This window comes from Nothoprocta perdicaria, unplaced genomic scaffold, assembly GCF_003342845.1.
Source record: "Nothoprocta perdicaria isolate Ctin4 unplaced genomic scaffold, notPer1 scaffold_145, whole genome shotgun sequence".
NCBI classification, from domain to species: Eukaryota; Metazoa; Chordata; class Aves; order Tinamiformes; family Tinamidae; genus Nothoprocta; species Nothoprocta perdicaria.
Window position 1 is genome coordinate 4,383 of NW_020454594.1, and position 18,919 is coordinate 23,301.

The 18,919-nt window shown below is 39.0% G+C and overlaps 1 protein-coding gene across 1 annotated transcript in view; it reads left to right on the forward strand.

Annotated features, from left to right (window-relative positions):
• Positions 1-217: 217 nt before the first annotated feature.
• Positions 218-18,919, forward strand: part of LOC112943358 (ecto-NOX disulfide-thiol exchanger 1-like) — a gene marked incomplete at its 5' end in the record, with an annotated part of 43,484 nt that continues 24,782 nt past the window's right edge. Inside the window, 2 exons of the mRNA XM_026034501.1 lie at positions 218-402; positions 15,377-15,484. Of these exons, the coding sequence (XP_025890286.1) occupies positions 218-402; positions 15,377-15,484 (293 nt within the window). The remainder of the gene's footprint in view (positions 403-15,376; positions 15,485-18,919) is intronic.

The following is an 18,919-nucleotide window of genomic DNA, read 5'->3' on the forward strand; positions in this document are numbered from 1 at the left end:
TACCCGGCATTGCTTTATGGCTCCCTCCACCCCAGAAAATAACTTCCCAGTGACAGTCTTTGCCAGAACCTGATCATTTTCAGTTCTGCTAGATCTCCCCTCTGCTCTGAAATGTCCTACAGTCCTATTTTGTTTTTTCCCTTGACAATGTCCTCTGCATTATTTGTAAGAAAACAATCCTTTTTACTGATTTCTTTGCATTTTCATTTTCTCCTAGCTCTAGCTGCCCAAGCTTATGCACTTAAGGAAGAGAATGATAGCCTTCGGTGGCAGCTGGATGCTTATAGGAATGAAGTGGAGCTTCTGAAACAAGAGAAAGGACAGCTCTTTCGAACAGAAGAAAGCCTTACGAAGGACCAGCAGCTGCAGTTCCTACAGCAGACGATGCAAGGCATGCAGCAGGTACTGCTGTGCAAGAGTAGCAAGGGTTTTCTTTTCCTAGGAGAGTGTTCCCTGAATCAATGCTGTGCACAAGACTATTTATGACTCTTGAACGCCCAATCCCAACTTCTTTGCAGAGTCAAAGTCTTACGGATTTTAGATGGGGGAATGGGGATGAGGAAGAGTCATTTTAGTAATCCATATACTATAAACCCATCATTCCTTCAAGGAAACTGTTTATGCTTGCTCTGCTTGGGAATGAACCATTTCGCCTATTTTACTTACTGAGCCCAGCTCGCAGTAAATCTGACCAAAAGTTCACAGAAGTTTTTCCAAGATAGCATAACATTAATCTGCATCATTAGATACATCTCCACTTCTCTGCACTGTCTTTTATTCTGCTTACTGTTGTTTGAGGATGATTTGGACAATTTCAGCTTATCCAATCTGCCTGCCTGCTTACTTAAAAGAAGATAGCAACCTCAGTATTATCTTCCAAACTTTTATTATTTATCCTGATCCGTGGATGTCGTGATTACATTCAGGCAATGCTTTAAGTGATGCAGTGCAGAAACACTTTTTCTTTAATTCCAGTCAGCCAGAAGCTGCAGTGTGTCCTTACACTGGGTGCTCATATAAGTTGTCCTATGTATGTTTGCTTGTTTGCTAGTATGCTCCTGATGTTGTACAAGGCAAGTCTTAGCAAGCACATCCAGACCGTTGCCTCTACTTTGTCTGTACTATCCATTAACACGTATGCACATTTCATTCAACACACACTTGTATTAACTTCTGTCCTGTGCCAGCACATATATTCACCTACAACACAACAGATCATGAGCAGTGTGCCAGCATACTGCTGGTTTTTTTTTTTTTTTTTTTTTTTTCTCTAGACTTGAGTTTCTCATGTATATCACTGCAAAAATTAAGTTTGCCTCCTCCATGTATGTCCTAAAGGCACACGTATGCTTCTGTGTCCTTCCTGATTGGCTAGATTCTAGAGGGGGACGTGTTGTACTCCATTATACTAAATTCTTTTAATGACTCAAAACTCCATTGCTAGGAAGCAGTCATTTCTGTACAAAATGCATGACCAGATTAGTGATTGTATTCCCATCAGAGAACTGGTCAAATCCAATAAGTCTGAAAATCCTGCTTAACACCTAATAACAGAGCTGAAGGCACTCCTAGTCAGTTCCATGCGTGTCTTTATGAACATCTAGGTCCAACCTAAGCTCACAGTCTTTTAACAAACTAGGATGGTTTATGGTACAGTAGAGTCGTTCTCAACACTCTTTGAAAGAGAAAATAAACTATTGATCATTCATTTGGTAAAATTGTGAACTAAAGAATAAAGTCTTAATCAGAATTTCTTAAGGTTTCAGTGTACTTTGAGAGATATACTTGAGTACTATTGTTAGTCTTGTCTTTATATAAATGATTTTAAAAATGAAATATCATCAGCTTCATTAAATCTACTCACATATATAATAAATACTGTGCTAAATTTCAGCCTGATGCTAGTTCTCCTTTAAAAACAGTAAAAACTGGGCAAAAACATTACTAAATTAAAATGCTGGAGCACTCATTTTGCATTATTAGTTTTCTACTTAAAGTCTGGATTAAGAATAATCAAGTCTGTAGAATGTAAAAAGATTGCTGTTATAACTTCAAGCAATGATAATATTGTAAGTCAATAACCAAGAATGAATTATTTACTTATATTTCCATTTAAATGAACCATCAACACTTCAGTCTCTATTCTTCTGAGATTTTTTATGTGCATGGTCACTTTGCTGTGGGTACTGAATTTTTCTAGTTTCCATCTTAGGGTCAAACCGATATCCCAAAGGGATATAATTAGAGATGGCCCAAGGAGCTGAAGAAGACATTGCAGATAATCCAGTCTGACAATATGCTGAGGAGGGCAGTAGCATAGAAGCACCGGAGGTGGAGTTCAGAATATTTGGTGGGGCATTATCAGTGAAGTAAGCAGCTTCATGATTACTGTCAGGGCTTTGGATTTCAATTATTAGCCATATTCATGACGTCTCATGACCTTTTTGCTTTTCATGCAATTCAGCCATGAATATTTAGAAGTAAACCTTTGATTTAGGTGGACTATTTTATCACAGCTTGATTTTGTAAACGCTAAGAGCTGACAACCTCAGCTGAAATCCATCAGTAGAGCAGGTGCTCAGCATCTATGGAAATCAGTCTATGAAATATTAAACAAATATGCAGAACTTGAGTGGTAATAATTTAACAAGAAAATCTGTATTCCCTTTTATCCTTTTGTATATATTAAAATTAATTTCAGACAAGGTAAACTGAATACCACTGAATTCTTGAAGCCTGTATGTATGTCAGCATTAAAGGCTGTATTCTCCTTTCTTCCTCTCTATTCTTCCCTGCTCTTTATAAACCTCCCCTTCTTCTAGCTTTAAAAACTAAAGAACAATTGATTTGAGCTGTAGTCTGAAGAGCAGATTTATCTGAGAAAAATAGATCCACTTTTCGAATCAAAAGAATTTTTGTAAACATATTTGGTGCCAAACAGTAACAAATAACACAACATCAATGTATTTTTAATGTACTTCCACCATCTGGTCATTTTTCAGGATTCTTTACCACATTTGGAGGATTGATGAAATGATTGTTTATTTTCTCTTCCATTGCTCCTACTGCTCCAAAGTATCATCAGCAAAATCACGTAGATATTTACTTATGAAGGGTACCTTCCAGATGGCAGTAGCAATATGTTATTTATTGTGTCTAAAAATGAAAATCCTTTGGACTAATGACATTGAACTTACGGGGTTTTGAGTCAACTTCCTCCATAAAACTGTGTCACAGTTCAATTTCATACCCACTGTGAGATCTCAAACAAATGGAAATAATGTCTTGTATCCATGGTAACAAATGAGATACACTTTACCTGAATTTGAGTTGGAAATTGAATTAACTTGTCACTGCTGCATAGGTGGTATTGCCTTCAATTTATTTCTATATGAGAACACACGTACCAAGCAGATCACTTTTTGAACGGCTCTGGTTTTTAGCAGTGTTTGGTATTCTGTCAGAAAGTCTGTGATCATAAGGAAAGATGTTTTAGTTGTAACTATTTTTATAATACTGCACAACACAGCTGTGTGAAATTTTGAAATCTAGTCTCCCTTTCTATAGACTGTTTTACTAGATGAATTACTACAGGTAATGCAGAAAATATCATCTAATAGTGTAGCTTAATGCTTGCAAAACATTTTTCAGTGGATATATAACCTCTCCAAATTGTAAATACTTGCATTAACATAAACCATGTGGAGTAAAAATTCTCAATAAAACATTTCAGCTTGTTCAAGAACAAAACAAGAGATCTACTTTTTATATTTTTATTGTCCAGTAAATAAAATTCTTGAGGAATCACATTTGTCACATTTATGCTTTGAAAAACAGACTCAGAAATTGATATTCAGTTAGTATTGACTCAATGATGAGGTTTCTACATCCTTTCAAAGATCTGCCTTAAATCGGCAAAACTTTGAAAAATCTCACCTACTTAGAAGATGGAACTCATTAGCACTAGTCTTTGCAAGTTTTACATTTTTACCGAGTATACAGATTTATTCATGAACCATATCCATAACACAACCACCAGTGCAATATTGTAAAGCTCAAGTAGGTCCTAACTCCACAGAGCATCGCTCAGGTCCTGCAAATGTTCTAGCTCCTTTAATGTTGACCTCTACTAGAACTAATTAGCTCCACTTTTTCATCAGGCTTACTCAGACAAGGTGTGATACCATGCTTGCACATCTGTACTGGTTCCTGACAAGCTTGTTTGCCAATAGTTTGGAAATTCTACACAGTGCTTCATGGCATGGTATAAATATTCCATGAGCATGTTCTCACAAGTCCCTGAGCATGATTCAGTATGGGTTGAAATTAAGCTCTGGCCTTCCAGAATGATCCAGAAATTCCTGTATAACTCATGCTTCTGGCTATATTTTCTCCAGAAAAACACATACAAGTGTTTACCATTCTGCTGTTGCATGTGCCAGGGTATATTTTGGATGTTTAAGAGGCAACTCAGTGCCCAGTTCTCCAAAGGTCCCAGTTCATTAGCTGGACTCATTCAGCAGCAGCTCTTGCTCCCCTTCATTGGCAGTGGCACATAAGAGCCTAACCGTGTGGCCACTAGACAGGGAGAGGACACATGTGGACACCTGATGTGAAATTAGTGCTTGGAGGGAAATGCAAAAACAGTAGAAGAGCCCTTGGTGGAAGGCACAGAGCTGACATAAGTCATTGCTGCTAGTAACTGCACTAGCTCTGGAAGTCTCAGCAGGAGATTCACCAGATTCTGACCATATTAATGACCCACGTGGGTGTCACTTTGATGCAGTCTGGCAAAAGCTCTGCTTTATCTTAGCTTTTTTTTCCCTTTTCCCCAAATGGTGTAAATTTCACTCAAACAAAGATGAAGACTGCAAACCTTAGCACTCAGAAACTAGGAAATGCCAGAAGTCCTGCCTGTATGTTTTGCTTCATATAACTCAGAAACACTGACTCTATATGTCAGTGCTCTAGACAGAGCACACAAGAAATCACCACCTATTCAATATTTTCCTAATTTCATTGCTCTGTGTGCAACACAGGATCTTACTGCAAAGGCCACATTTCTCCTGACATTTCTTATCTAGTGAATTCCAATTTTATAATTTACTTAGCATTTAGCAAGTGCAATAACTAGCATATGCATCTGAGAATTATACGCCTCATTTGAAAGGTCTTTGGTAAATGCCGGGTGACTTTAGCAATTGTTTCAGGCTTTCAAAGTGCACGCTCATCCAGGGAGGGATGTCTTGTTCTGTGGCATGCTTCATGGTTATGATCTAGAGAGTGGGCAAACCTGCTGGAATACATTCTAGATCCCTCATAGCTGCTGCTCCCTGGAAGGAAGATGGCCAGTGTATATATTTGGTGATAAAGACTATGGTATGCACATCACCTCCTCAGTAAAGACAGTCACAGAGCACCAGATTAGGCCCCTCTTGTACAAATGTATTGACACAAGGCTGTGTCTCTGTATTCTAAGCAAGACAAAATACATCTGATGTAGAGTTAGGAAATTTTTGAGTAGGAAAGTAACTAGTGTTGACCTCATTGTGCTGCCTTTAAAGTGAGCTGGATTTCTGCCTTTCCTTTTCTTTCCACCAGAGCAGAGCTAGTGCCAGGCCAGGTTCACATCTCCTTGCAGAGTTAACAAATTTCTTTCCAAGAAAGATGACATGCTTAAGTCTTTCCTGTCTTATCTTTCCTGAAACAGTTATCACAGAATCACAGAATCAGAGTCACAGAACGGTTGAGATTGGAAGGGACCTCTGGAGATCATCTAGTCCAACCTCCCTGCTCAAGCAGGGACACCCAGAGCATGGGGCACAGGGTCCAATCCACCATCTATTAAATTCCAGCATACCTTAGTTGACATTTAGCTCTGCAGCTCTCAGATACTTCACTGTTGTTCAATTGTAAAATGCTGCATTCATTCATTTCTTTCACATGCAACCCTTCCTAAATGTCAAAAGTCACATTTGTAGATGGCTGAAAAGTGACGAATTCAATGCTACGGGGGGGGGCTATGACCAATAGCAACCATTTACCTGTAAGTACACAAGAGCTAACTGCAGCTTAATGATGAGGTTAACATCACTGTCAGGTAGATGGAACATGTTATAGTTATATTTATTAATATATTCTGAATGCAAAGTGGCTTTGTAATCTTTTCTATCCACCTACCTAGAGCTCACTAAACATCAGCACACAACCTACCAAATATACTTAGGCACAACTATAAACTGATTCTTCTCCAAATGCGGCATTAAAGAAGAGAGTAAATAAAAGAGATAAAAAACATTACTCTTTATATTTGCTTTCTACCTGCTGAATAAATAGGCCAGAATAATTAAGTTGGAAATGTATTTATTACTCTCACCATAGGAATTCTGATTAGGAATTTTCCCATAAAAGTAGCACGGATAATGGCAATATTGTCATATATATATGTTTTTTTGCGGGAGACAGATAAGAGATAAGTGCAATGAACTGTACTCAATACCTGGAATTTTTCTTCCAGGTCTATCTCTTATCTTCTTCTGTTCATACGGTTGATATTCAGAATCTGGTAAGAAATATGTCTTTCAAGACAGGGAGAAATGTTCCCCTAAATATTCCCTTTGTGCTTTTCCCTAAATATTCCTCTGTGCTTTTCAGCACTCTATACAGAACTGAACACATTTTAACTTTCAGAAAATACTTAGCCTTTCTGATTATATTAAAAAAAAAAGAGCAGCTGGCAATTAAGTGCTAATTATTTACCAGTTCTCAGACAAGCCAAATGGGTTCTCCTCTGCATTTAACAAGATTTTCTTATTGAAAGTAGTATTTAATTTTCTACTTCTGCTACCACCACTTCAGCAGTGTTCGAGGAAGAGTAAATAAGGACCTGCAGATGCTTTTTAAGCACCATGTTCTCTATAGTTGCTCTGAAAGTGGTGAAATGGGAGAGAATTGAACTATTGTAGCATCTTGCCTGATATCACTGGTAGAGCTAAACAGAGAGTGACAGCACAAATAAGCACATCGGAGAGAAATAATCTTGTGCACACATTTCATTTCAAATACAAAACAAATCAAGTGGTATCTGCATTGACGTGATAATGTAGTCTCATGTTGGTGAAGTACACTTCTCATAAGTTTTACAGTCTAGCAGTTGTACACAAATTCTTTAAAAGATTCCTAAATACTAGTGATGTCTTGCTGATTACACAGTTTCCAGAAGCATTTGATGTTTTCATTGCTAGTATCTCTGCTTTCATTACTTGGAGTTCTGTTTCAATGAGAATAACATAGGGCAAAATGACTCTTCCCTGATGTCATTTGTTCTCCTAACCAAAATGTGTCAGATGTTTGGGGGATTTTTTTGGGTGTGTGTTTTTATTCTCCTTTAAAAATAATTAATTATTTCTTCTTGAATATGAAAATCAAAAAAAAAAAAAAAAAAGATTTGTTTTGCTAAGAAGGAGAGTGCTTTATCATGCGCTTTTGCAGTCTAAGAAAGAATACAGGTACTCATACAGTTCAAATGCTGTTGCCTGGTCAGGTGGTTATTGGCAATGGATGGGTGCAGGTGGAACACTAGAGAAGAGAACATGGCTATGAACAGATGATCGTGTGTCCTTTTGATTGTGGATCATACCTGATGCCTCATACCTGATGCCTCCTGGTTGGCTTGTTGAACAGAAGCAAGGGCAAAAGCCCTCTTCCTTTGATCAGAATCAGAGCAAATTGCAAGTCCATCTGTTCACTCACCTGTTGCTAGTAAAAGTCAAGGACTATCTAATATGGCAGTCACCTCATTTAACAAAGGTAGATGAGAACCTCACTGAGGAGGTGTATTGAGATTGGTTGTTGGCCAGACTTCTCTCTTCTGCTAGGCACCATCAAAATCAAAGACCTCATGTAATCTGCTGTGAGAATCAGATCTCAGAGGATGATCTCTGATATTAGGATTAAGTAGACCCTTAGATATTAATAGATATTATCAAGATGGAAGGTTTACACTTGTGAGAGGAGGGACTGATACTTTAAGGTCTCTAAAGTCTTAGGTTCTTTTCCTCATTTTCTGGAATGGCCTATAACTGTCCAAAGAAAATTTGACTTTCTTGACTAGAGCAAAAGAGATGCCCAGAGTTACATGATAAATAAAAACTGTAGCTTAATTTCTAAAACAGCCATGTTCTCTGTAAATATGCTGTCCAGCCCAAATACAACCTCTTGCACTTAGCATGAGTGAATTACTATACCTCATAGAAACAAAATAAATGAAATCTGATTATCTGTTAACTATTAAATTTTCATTAGAATCACAGGATATGGTAAATTAGAAGGACCTTTGGAGGTCACATATGCCAATCCCCTGCTCAAAGCAGAGTCAGTATTGGATTTTTTTCAAATCTCAAGGTCTTGTGCAGCTGAGTTCATTTCCAAGGATGTAGAGCTCTTGTTCCAATATTTGGCTATCCTCACTATAAAATGGTTTTCTTGTATGTAGTAGAATTTTTCCTGTTTCAGTCTGTGTCTATTCTCTATCAGCCTTTCACTGGAGGGTGAATAGTATGGGTAAGGTAAGGGTACATCAGGTATGTCCAGTGCCCTGCCCCCTTCTTAGGGCTTTCACCTGCTAACATGGAGTGAACATGTTTAGCATGAATTTTTCCTCTGATTAGAGCATCAGCAAATCTCACTTTACAGGTGGATGTCTGAGAAGCAGGAACTGGATTGTTGATTTCCTCATCTCAAGTCCAGATTTTGGGGATCAGGTCTTGGACTGAAATATGGTAGCAAGCCGCAAGATCCATCCTAATGATGCCATCCCTATAATTCATGTGATTGGCAGTGGATCCTGAGAGATGGGAGGACTGAGAAACATTGCACTGTTACATAATCTTTCATTTTACTTCCTCAAAAAAACCTGCAATCACATTCTGTGTTTTAATCAGGCCTTGTCATACATTAGTATAGCAAATATGTTACCGTTAGTGTGGTGACATGGCTAACGTCCTTGAGGGCTCATTTCTAAAGCTTCTTGGACTTGTCTTTCACATTCTTCTGTTTCCTTGGTGATTTGTCTGGCCTCATCAGTGTCTTGTTACTAATGCATATTTGCTCAGCTGGGAAGTCAATTTCTCTTTATTCAAGCCTGCCATGTGCTGGCCATTTGTGATATAAAATCTTGCTTAAAAGCAGAGAAAAACAACCTTAGAGCTAGTCCACGGAAGTATTGACAGAGGTATCTGTAATTTTATTTTGCAATATGTTATGTACCTAAGGTGTCACTTGACTCATTATTTCTCTTCCTTCTACCTAATGAGGATTCTGTCAAGAAAAATTCACCATGCCTCCCCCGTTTATTTGTTGATAGTTTCATAGACTTTTGAAACACTTTTTTCCCTTTGCTAATGTTTGCCCTTTTCCACTTGGCAAACTATAAACTCTTTTTCTTTCTATAAAATAAAAACGGAATTGACACAGTGAGGTTTGCTTTGAGAGGGATAGAGGATAAAAGGACAGAAGAGTAAAACTCCAGAAATTGCTAGCCTAAAAGTGGGCTGTCATAATCTTTACATGGTTTCTGAGGTCCTTTCAATGACTATAATTTCATACTTTTCAGATCTCTTAATTCCAGTGTAATTTAGGAGAAATGGTAGCCCCTGTTACACAAGTAAGAACTTTTTGCCAAAGTTAGTGTTTATTATTCAAGCCTTAGTTTCTTCAGGACTGAAAATGATAACCTTGGGTGGGATCTAGCCTGCCTATTTCAGGCACATCATTTTAGGCATCTAGTGAATCAGATTGACCCATTTTTCCTGTATAGGGAGGTACAAATATTTCCTATAGGTAGATAATGGAGAATAATATGTTGCCCACCAAGTATTACTTGGATAGGAAGATTCATTTTGCTTAAGTTCACCGGGTATCTAATACGTCCATGCAACCAGTTGACTTTGTTAGGCTGAGTATCCCTCCCTGACTGATGTTTTCATTTTTGAAGTTTTGCCACAGATCTTTTCTGGATACCCTGTAGTTACTCCAGAAACTGGAGGAAGAGACTGTGCCCCCTTCCTGTGACTGAACTGGGCAGGTTTGCTGCAACTGGTACCTATGATCAAAGTCAGCACTCCCACCTCAGAGATGCTCTTTTGTCTGATCTTCTTTACTTCTCTTTCTTTTAAGATCTTTGCAACCTTTTCGTGTTTCTTTTCAAGCAGTGGTAGAGAAAGCCATCTCGAAAATAGCAGGGGCAGGACCATTCAGCTGTATAACTGTTAAACTTGTGGCAAATGCTGGTTTTCTTTTTTTATTATTCTGTCAGCCTTACAATATCTTAAGTACAGCCTCAGGCTTTGTGGTCTCTTCTGATCTGGCCCGATTTCATAGAATACTAAGTCGATGGTTTCATGCTGGAAACCATGCTTTCCTTCTGAGAGGTTTCTCTTTCTTGCTAGGCAGTGTGTGTGCCTGCACTTGTGTGCACGTCCATAATTTATATTTAAAAGTATACATGTAACACTGCCTTTTGGGGAGAAATTAAAGGCTGCAGGCAGGGAGGAGAAGAGGAAAGAGAAGGAGTATTTCAGGACTGCACAGTGATAGGAAACAGCAAGCTATTACTTTCCCCTTAGGGATTCTCATGTATTTTGAGTCATTGTGTGTTGTTCGGCTGTTAGCATTCTTGGCCACCCTGGCACCACATTCGACATAGTCTGAGTAATTCAGCTGCCTTTCATAATGCCATCTATATTTAATGCTTCAGACGCTGTGCAGATTGGTTTAAGATGATAATTTTCTGTCTGCACATTCGATATCTACGAAATATGGGCGGTACTGAACTGCTACTGATAGAGAATCAGCATTGGTGGTAGGAATGTGGTAAAAATTAGAACAAAACATACATACATACACTGTACACTCCCTTATAAAGAAATTAGCTACCCATTTAAGTGCAGGCAAGAATTTGGTTCTCATGAATGAAACAAGCTTAGCACTGGAGAGTGATGTTTTCTATTTCTCTACAGAGCAGCTCCAGGGCTGATGCTGGAAACAAGCAAGCTGTCTTGGGTTGTTTGCCTAAAATACATGGATTTAGCTCTGGATATATCACCTGTGGGTGAATTCTGTCTCCTTTCCTCTCTTCTCTCTCTGGAAATGCCAATAATGAGCTACCAGTGATGTCTACCAGTCTGACATGAGTCTATCCCAGGATCTCATCTCTTAGGAACCACCTGGCAGCCACCGTGACAAATGGCTGTGGTTGCCTCTAGGCCACGTGAGTTTGCCAGTTGAGACTGGTACCAGTGAAGGTTGTGTGGATGCCTTGCTGCAGGATGCTCAGGGTTGTTCCTGTGAAATACCTCTTTGGCATTGCACGACATTCTCCAGACCCCTTTCATGTACCACTCAGCCCTGGACACACTTCCCCGATGATTTCAGATGCTGACTTCTTCCCTTCCTCTTGTCTATCCTGGAGAACTCTTTCAGAGTGTAACGCTTAGCATTCTCTGACTTTTCTGAAAAGTCCTGTCCTCACAACTACACTCAGTAAATCAGGTTTTCTTCAGGTCAAGTTTTATATGGATTATGTACTTTCGCAGAAGGCTACAGCCAACCTCTCCATTTCCCACCATGGGCACATGCTACAGCAAAGATAATGGTCTACAGCACTGCATCTCCACCAGGAGATGCTGCTTTGCCTCCTGTCACTGGGATTTTGGCTCAGGGAATAAAATATTGCATAACTTGTAGCAGACCCCCAGAGACCCAAGAATCACACAAAACTGCAAAAACACTGATCTGTAAGACAAGAGAAAAATGTTGTAACCAAGTGTGTAACTAAGAAGCCTTTCCTTTTTCTGAGAGAACTCAGGAACTGCTGGTGACAGAGAATTCCAGATCTTTGCCAAAAAGTTTGGGGACACCAGTACTTTAGAAAATGGCCAGAAACATGAGGTGAGATTGAAGGACGGAATATTTTGATAGCAAAGGAATATTTTCTGCTGGCAAAAGCTCCAAGACAAGCCAGCAGGACAAAACAGGTGGGAAACAGGGTGTGTATGGGTGGGTAGGGGGAAATTCTGGCAGAAAAGCTAGATGACGTTGTGAAGAAAGAGAAGCAGGATCAGACAGCACAAGCAGTAAACTCAAATCAGATTCATTTTTAATTTTAATTGATTGTAATATACATTTGCAAGTAATCTGAAAGGCAGAGGGAAAATCTATAGGATCAATTTTTAATAAACACATTTATGTGAAAAGCAAAATAATTCTGAATAATTAAATATAAGCATCCTGACATCATTCCTTACAATGTTTATGGAGTGGTTGTCTGTTTGCAAATGAGCATGACAACAGTCCCTATTATGAAACCTGATTCATTCTTCTCAGTATAAGAACCATGTTTGATTTACTTTTGATTTTGCCCAACTTTGTGGTTTTGTGATGAATTTTTTCATGCCAGTCATCTGTCTCAGACTGATATTTTTCAGTCAAAGCTATGTTGTCATTTCCCAAAATAAGACTAAAAGCAAAAGATAAGTTACTTGGCAGATATAAGTTTCTGTTATAACTTCTTCATAGTGGTATCAACCACTCAGGAAAAAGAGATCTCAGCACCTGATCCATGCAAAATGAGTAGATTCTGCAGCTTTTAGAGAGGAAAGGAAAAGAAATGAAGGTCAAAGGTCCACGGAACGGCAGCCAGCAGTTGCAATTCTGGCATCTTAAGGGGTTCAATGGGAAGGTCCCAGTGCTGTGACACCTTACATGTGACTGGTAATGTGGTACTGTAGTTACAGATACTGCCTCTTCTATCCCCATGAAAAAGAAGACCTTTCAACATAGCCTGTGCATATACAGTAAGCCTGAAATAGTTAAAAATTTAACCATTAAAACTTCGAAGTTTTGTCTCATATCCAGTGTTTTCCAGCTCATACTATGACCAGAAGGTTTGCAGTCTTCTACTATGGGGAAACTCCGCACATTGGATGCTTTCCTGCTGCTCCTGCCTAATCTAGAGCCAAGTACAAGGATGCAGAGCAGTGAGAAACTCTCCTTGTGCTTTCAGTGACTGTCTTCCACTTTCTGTTGAGCTCAGGCAATTTTGGAAGTTGTCTCCTCAAACACAAAGCAGATAAAGTCAGGATTCAAGGAAGAAAGATATAATTGGACTAAATCATGGCGGGAGATATGAGATTTAAGCAGTGGCAGTTTGATTTTCTGTACATAGGAATTGTCTATGGGAGAACAGTGGTAGGGTGGGATAGGGAAGGAGGTTTCAGTCTTAGTGACAGATGTGTAACAAATTCAGCCTGGAAGTGAGATTTGATCTCCCATTTACGACAGGCATTAAATAATGAAAAGACTTTCCAGTAGCAGAGGGCTTAAAACTCACTTGAGGTCTCCTAGATGAGATTTGATATTGTTCAGATGGATGGACTCTAACATGTCTCCCAGGAACTGGAGTAAAATATCTGAAGAAAAGGCGATGGTAGGGAAAGTGGTGATGTTCTCCTCAGTTCTGAATATCCGTTCACTCTTTTCAGAAGTCGTGGGGCAAACAGGTCCTGCACACTCCTCCCTGTACTCCCTAATCCTAGCAGCACTGATATAGTGATGATTAAATCTCATGCCTCAAGATTTTCTGTTTTTTTCTGGAGAAGCAATGAAGAACTTCCCCCAGCACATAGGGGGCTAGATGCATTCACAGCAAAGCATTTCTTCACTGTGAGGGTGATTGAACTGGAACACGTTGCTGAAAGAGGCAGTGGAGTCTCCACCAGCTGGACTCCAGCGATAGGACATGGGGAAATGGCCATAAGCTGAAACACAGGCAGTTCCATCTGCATGTGAGGAGGAACTTCTTTCCTGTGAGGGTGCCAGAGCCCTGGAACAGGCTGCCCAGGGAGGCTGTGGAGTCTCCTTCTCTGGAGATCTCCCAAATCCGCCTGGATGCCGCCCTGTGCCCCGTGCTCTGGGTGTCCCTGCTGGAGCAGGAGGGTTGGACTAGATGATCTCTAGAGGTCCCTTCCAACCTTGAATATTCTGTGATTCTATGATTCTGTGACTGTATAGAAGATACAGTCAGACATACACCCACATGGATTTTTACTTCAGTAGCTGAATGACTTGACTCCAACCATTGAATGGGTGTTCACTTACAGCTGGAGTACACTACGAATCCCTCTGCCAAAAGCCATGAAGTGACAAATGTTTCCAAGCTACTCTTAAAACAACCTTGGTGCTTCAACAGAGACTGAGTCCTTTGATGCCTGGGCCTTCCAGCGTGCTGGGACAGGGTTTATGTCTGTTTCTTGGTTATTGGTCTATGACTGACCAAATGATAAACGCCTGCAACATCAGCTTGAGCCAGAGTAATGGAGTGTCAAACAATGCATAAAGTAAGCTTTGGATGCTTACAAAGTGAAAGATCACTAAACCAAGTTGTTAAAGCAAGTGTTCATTCTAGTCATCCTTAAAAAAGAGTGTAATCAGAGCAATATGTTGCCCCAGCAATTTAGGCTTTCCATTTTTGATTATGAAAGCACAATATACTCCCTCTTTAATCTCTCGGTTGTCTTCTCTTGTTCTTAGCAGGGTCTAACATACATCACATCAATACAGAAATATATAATTATTTTGGAATTAATTAAATCTACTGACCTGTTCTTGACAGTCACAATAAATCTGCACAGAACACAGAGCTATTCAAGATGAGAGGCTGTGGACTTCTAAATATGCCCTTATATTCCAGAAATTATCTTAATAAAAATAGTCCTTGGTCATAGCTTTTTGTTTGGATGATGCAGATCAGCAGACTTCATGGCTGATATACTGATTGTAGGGTGTCAGCAATACTGATCTAATAAAATAAAACAGCACAAGGCAAAAAAGGAAAGCTTTCTTCTTGGCAACTCAGGGTGAAAGCTTTCCAGAATATTGCTTTGCATAGAATGAAAATGGCTTTGGGCCAGTGACTAATTATATTAAAGGGCTGTGCTTTTAAATTATTTATGTACTGTAGTGTTTACCCTAGTATTATTAAAACCACCACGTATACTTCTACAAATAAGATTTTGGCTCAGATGAATGTGACAGTCCCTCTGTGGGTGATATACTGTACCAAGAGTTTGTGCTTTAATGTAACAAATAGCTTAATGCACATTAACAGATGCATTACTCGTGGAGCACTGCTGCAGAAGGAGGTGCAGATGAAAATAATTTACCTCTAGTCCATTTAGGCAGAGCAGATTATGTAAAAATAATAAATGTAGGAGCATCCTGCAAAGCATTGTTTGAAATTAGGATTTTATCAAACTGTGGATTTAAATCTTCTTTGGATCCAGACTGTGCTAACCACAAACTTCTTCTATTTGTGCAGCAATTGCTGAGCATACAGGAGGAATTAAATAACAAAAAATCCGAACTGGAGCAAGCCAAGGAAGAGCAAACGCACACACAAGCAATGCTTAAAGTCCTGCAGGAACAGGTGAGTGGTTTTGGTCAGAGAAAAAGGCTGGCTTAAATGTACTGAGAAGGACTCAAGGATTCATCTCCAAAATCCATAGGAATCTGACCATTGACTATACTGATCATTATGAGCAAGACATAACCGTGTGAGACCTGAGTAACGTTTGTGAATGCAGCTTAGGGTAACATAGAGCTTAAGAAAATAGAGTGAAAATGGATCCTTATTTTACACTATGCAATATTGAATTTCACGCGTTGAATATTGTCTTCCTCCACATGCATATCAATGAAGTGTGTTTTCTCTTTGGAGACAAATAAATGTAAGGAGAGTTAAATAAAACAGAAAAGTAAAAATATTTCAAACAAATCACGTATTTCCTTTAAGGCTATTATTGAATAAAAAGAGCCTGAAGTGACCTGTGTTATTTACACAGATGCAAATATACAAAAAAAACCTTTATTATGATATTAGAAAAAATATGTAATCAGTGAGGAACAAGTCTCTACAAATCAGATTATTTTATTTTAGATTTCTCTGACACTGAGATACTCTGTGACATTGTGCAGCATATATAGTAGTGTTGTCTTAAAAGCAGAATAAAATGGGTAATTTCACACCTAAAAGGAAATCTGTAAATCTGTAAAAGAAATATCATAGTGTATGTAATCACTATGTGTACAAATCAATATTGTGTTTGAAACACATTGTGTTGACATACTAGAATCACAAAGTCAAACGTGCTGCGTAAGCACAGTCTCTGCTTTGAGACCTTATTTTGATTTTTTTTTTGCAAACTTTGAGCTAAAACATTTAGTGCCTTGGATAAATATCTGCAGTTTGCAGACTGGATCATATGAATAACCTGAGTGGTAAAGATCCAAAGCATTGGTTGTTCTTATGTTAAAGATTTGTCAAAATTAATTTCTGAATATGTCTGAAAATAGGTGTATGCATTTAGCACCCATATTGGGAAAAACAAGTACAAGTATTTCTTTTTTTTTCTTTTAATACTCGTTATAAAAGCTATGTCATCATTCCATTCCTAAAACTGGTCATTTAGTATATCTAATGACAAATACATTCTAGAATAGTTTAGATTTTGGGAAAAAAAGAAGAGGTTTTTATTTTCAAATCCATATTCTTAGCATTTATGCTTACAAAGGTGAAATTCTAAATGAACTGGTGCAACAGTGTCTTATTATACAAAGTGCCATGAGGAACAGTGGATTTGGCGACAACAGAATGCTTCTAAACATATAATCTGTTAGAATCTGTTAATAATAATAATAATATAACATATCATTAATATGTTATATAATAATAATACCTTATATAATAATAGTAAACATATATCAATATATTATATTAATATATTAACATGTATATTAATGTTATTATATTAAATGATAATAATATAATCTCTTTCTTCAGTCAATGTCACCTCATTCAACTTTTTCAAGGTATACTATTACAACACACTAAAAAAACAACAAAAAAATTCTATTATGTCATAATAGAAATTAATATGCTACAAAAGCATATAAGGAGCTCTTGCGAAAACAGCCCCCACAGGGACCACCAAGGCAGACTTCTGAATCTCTGCAGACTCCTACAAATTGCAAATCAAATGTGCACTCATGCTAGGCAGACAGAGAAAGCAGTAGCTGGAAGAACAGCACGATGGATCTGCATTTCTCTCGAGAATTAACTTTGAAACATGCCTAAGGCCGTGGCTGCAAGTGGCCAAAATTCCTAACCAGCGCAGCCCAGCTAGTGTGCCTCTCCAGCACTGGAGACCTGAACCATTTCCAAAACTTTTCCAGAACAGCAAAAGCCCTCGCAGTAATGACCCCCGCTTGCCAACGCTCACAGCTTTCCTTCACGAGCACCACAGCTCATCTGTAGGTTTTATCCATGCTGGATATTGAAAATCATATGGCGGAGTCAAGTAAATATGAGCATTTCTTTTGAAAATAAATAGTGGGCTCCCGCCTCGATGGAATTACTCCCATTTGTAATACATTTGCTGAAATGTGCCTTTTATGTCAAGCCGATCAAGGCGTGTTTACATGGGAAGGTGCAGCTGTGTTTGAGCATGGGGGCCCCCCATGCTGCGAGCTAGCCCACCAGTAGCTTGCTCTGATTCTTCTGGAGTCATCCAGGCACAGGGGTCCTGCCGGGGAGGTCCTGTTTCCTCGTGCCCCATGGTGCACTACCATTGCCAAGAGGTTTCTAGATCGGATTTGGGCTATGGCCTCTGGCTTTAGTTAATGAGGAGCTTGTTCATGATGGCATGAGCCATCCTCCAAAGATATGGAGCTCCTTAATGCAGGATTTTGGTCTGATGGCTGTGTGTTTTCTTTAATCTCTTGTGTCCTCAAAGAACATGTCCCAGTAAATTGATGCACCAGGGGCTTCTATTTCCTTAAAACTTGTCCTTTCCTTTCAGGTAGGCCCTTGGTTGTTACAGTCACTAGTTCAGTGTTTTGGCTTAGCATGCTCTCTACTGGTAATATCACACTCACTGTGAATCTGCAGTAGAACCTGCCAAGTCCTGCTTTTTCCAATATTGTATGGTTTTTTGAGGTTTCTATGTCTACATTGCATTATTTAGGATGTGACAGAAGAGTGTACTTCCTACTTAAATTAAATGAAATAGTATTGGAAAAAGAAGGACTATTACCTCGTTAATTTGGGGAATGCAGCTGTGGACACTATCACCTTCTTCAGTACCATCCCATTTATGTTATAACTAGGTTATTGCTGCTTGTACCAGTTGTACCAGGGCAATGATCCTGGGAAAAGGTAGTGGGGTGAAAGTCCAGCAGACCAATATAGGCTAGAGGCTGAGTCCAGGCTCCATCCCAACAAGTGTGAGACTGACAAGGCAGTGGTCACCAGCAGAACACACGTGATGCATTGCCCAAGAAGCCAGCAGACACCAAAGGGTGACTGTATTTTATGAATCTTAAAAAGGAAAGGCAAAAGGTAAGCAATGAGCAGAACTCTCTGAACATGGTGTTAACCTACAGAACGGTTTTAGATGCACAAGCCTGCTTTCCTAACCACTTATCCAGATGAGTAACCCAACTAGATTCAGCTCAACAGGACTACTCCTGTGAGGTGAATTTGGATAATGAAGAACTGGCAGAATTAGGAAACAGCTCTCTCAGTGATGCTGCTATGCAGGAATACCCAACTTTGGTGCTTGGCTTTAATTAGCCTTCTCAGCTTGTTCCTAATGGCCATGCTTACAGTATGGCAGTTTTTAAAGCAAGATTATTTTTCAAAGCAGAAAAAAACACATAACATTCATTGGAAATGCATCATACTGCTTTAAATTGTAGTCTTTTCTAGGATATTGAAAGATGAGCATCAGTGAATTGAACTGGGACAGCTGATGAGTTTGCAGTGCCCAGCTATCGTTGGCACTGCTTTCTCAGAGACTGTCCC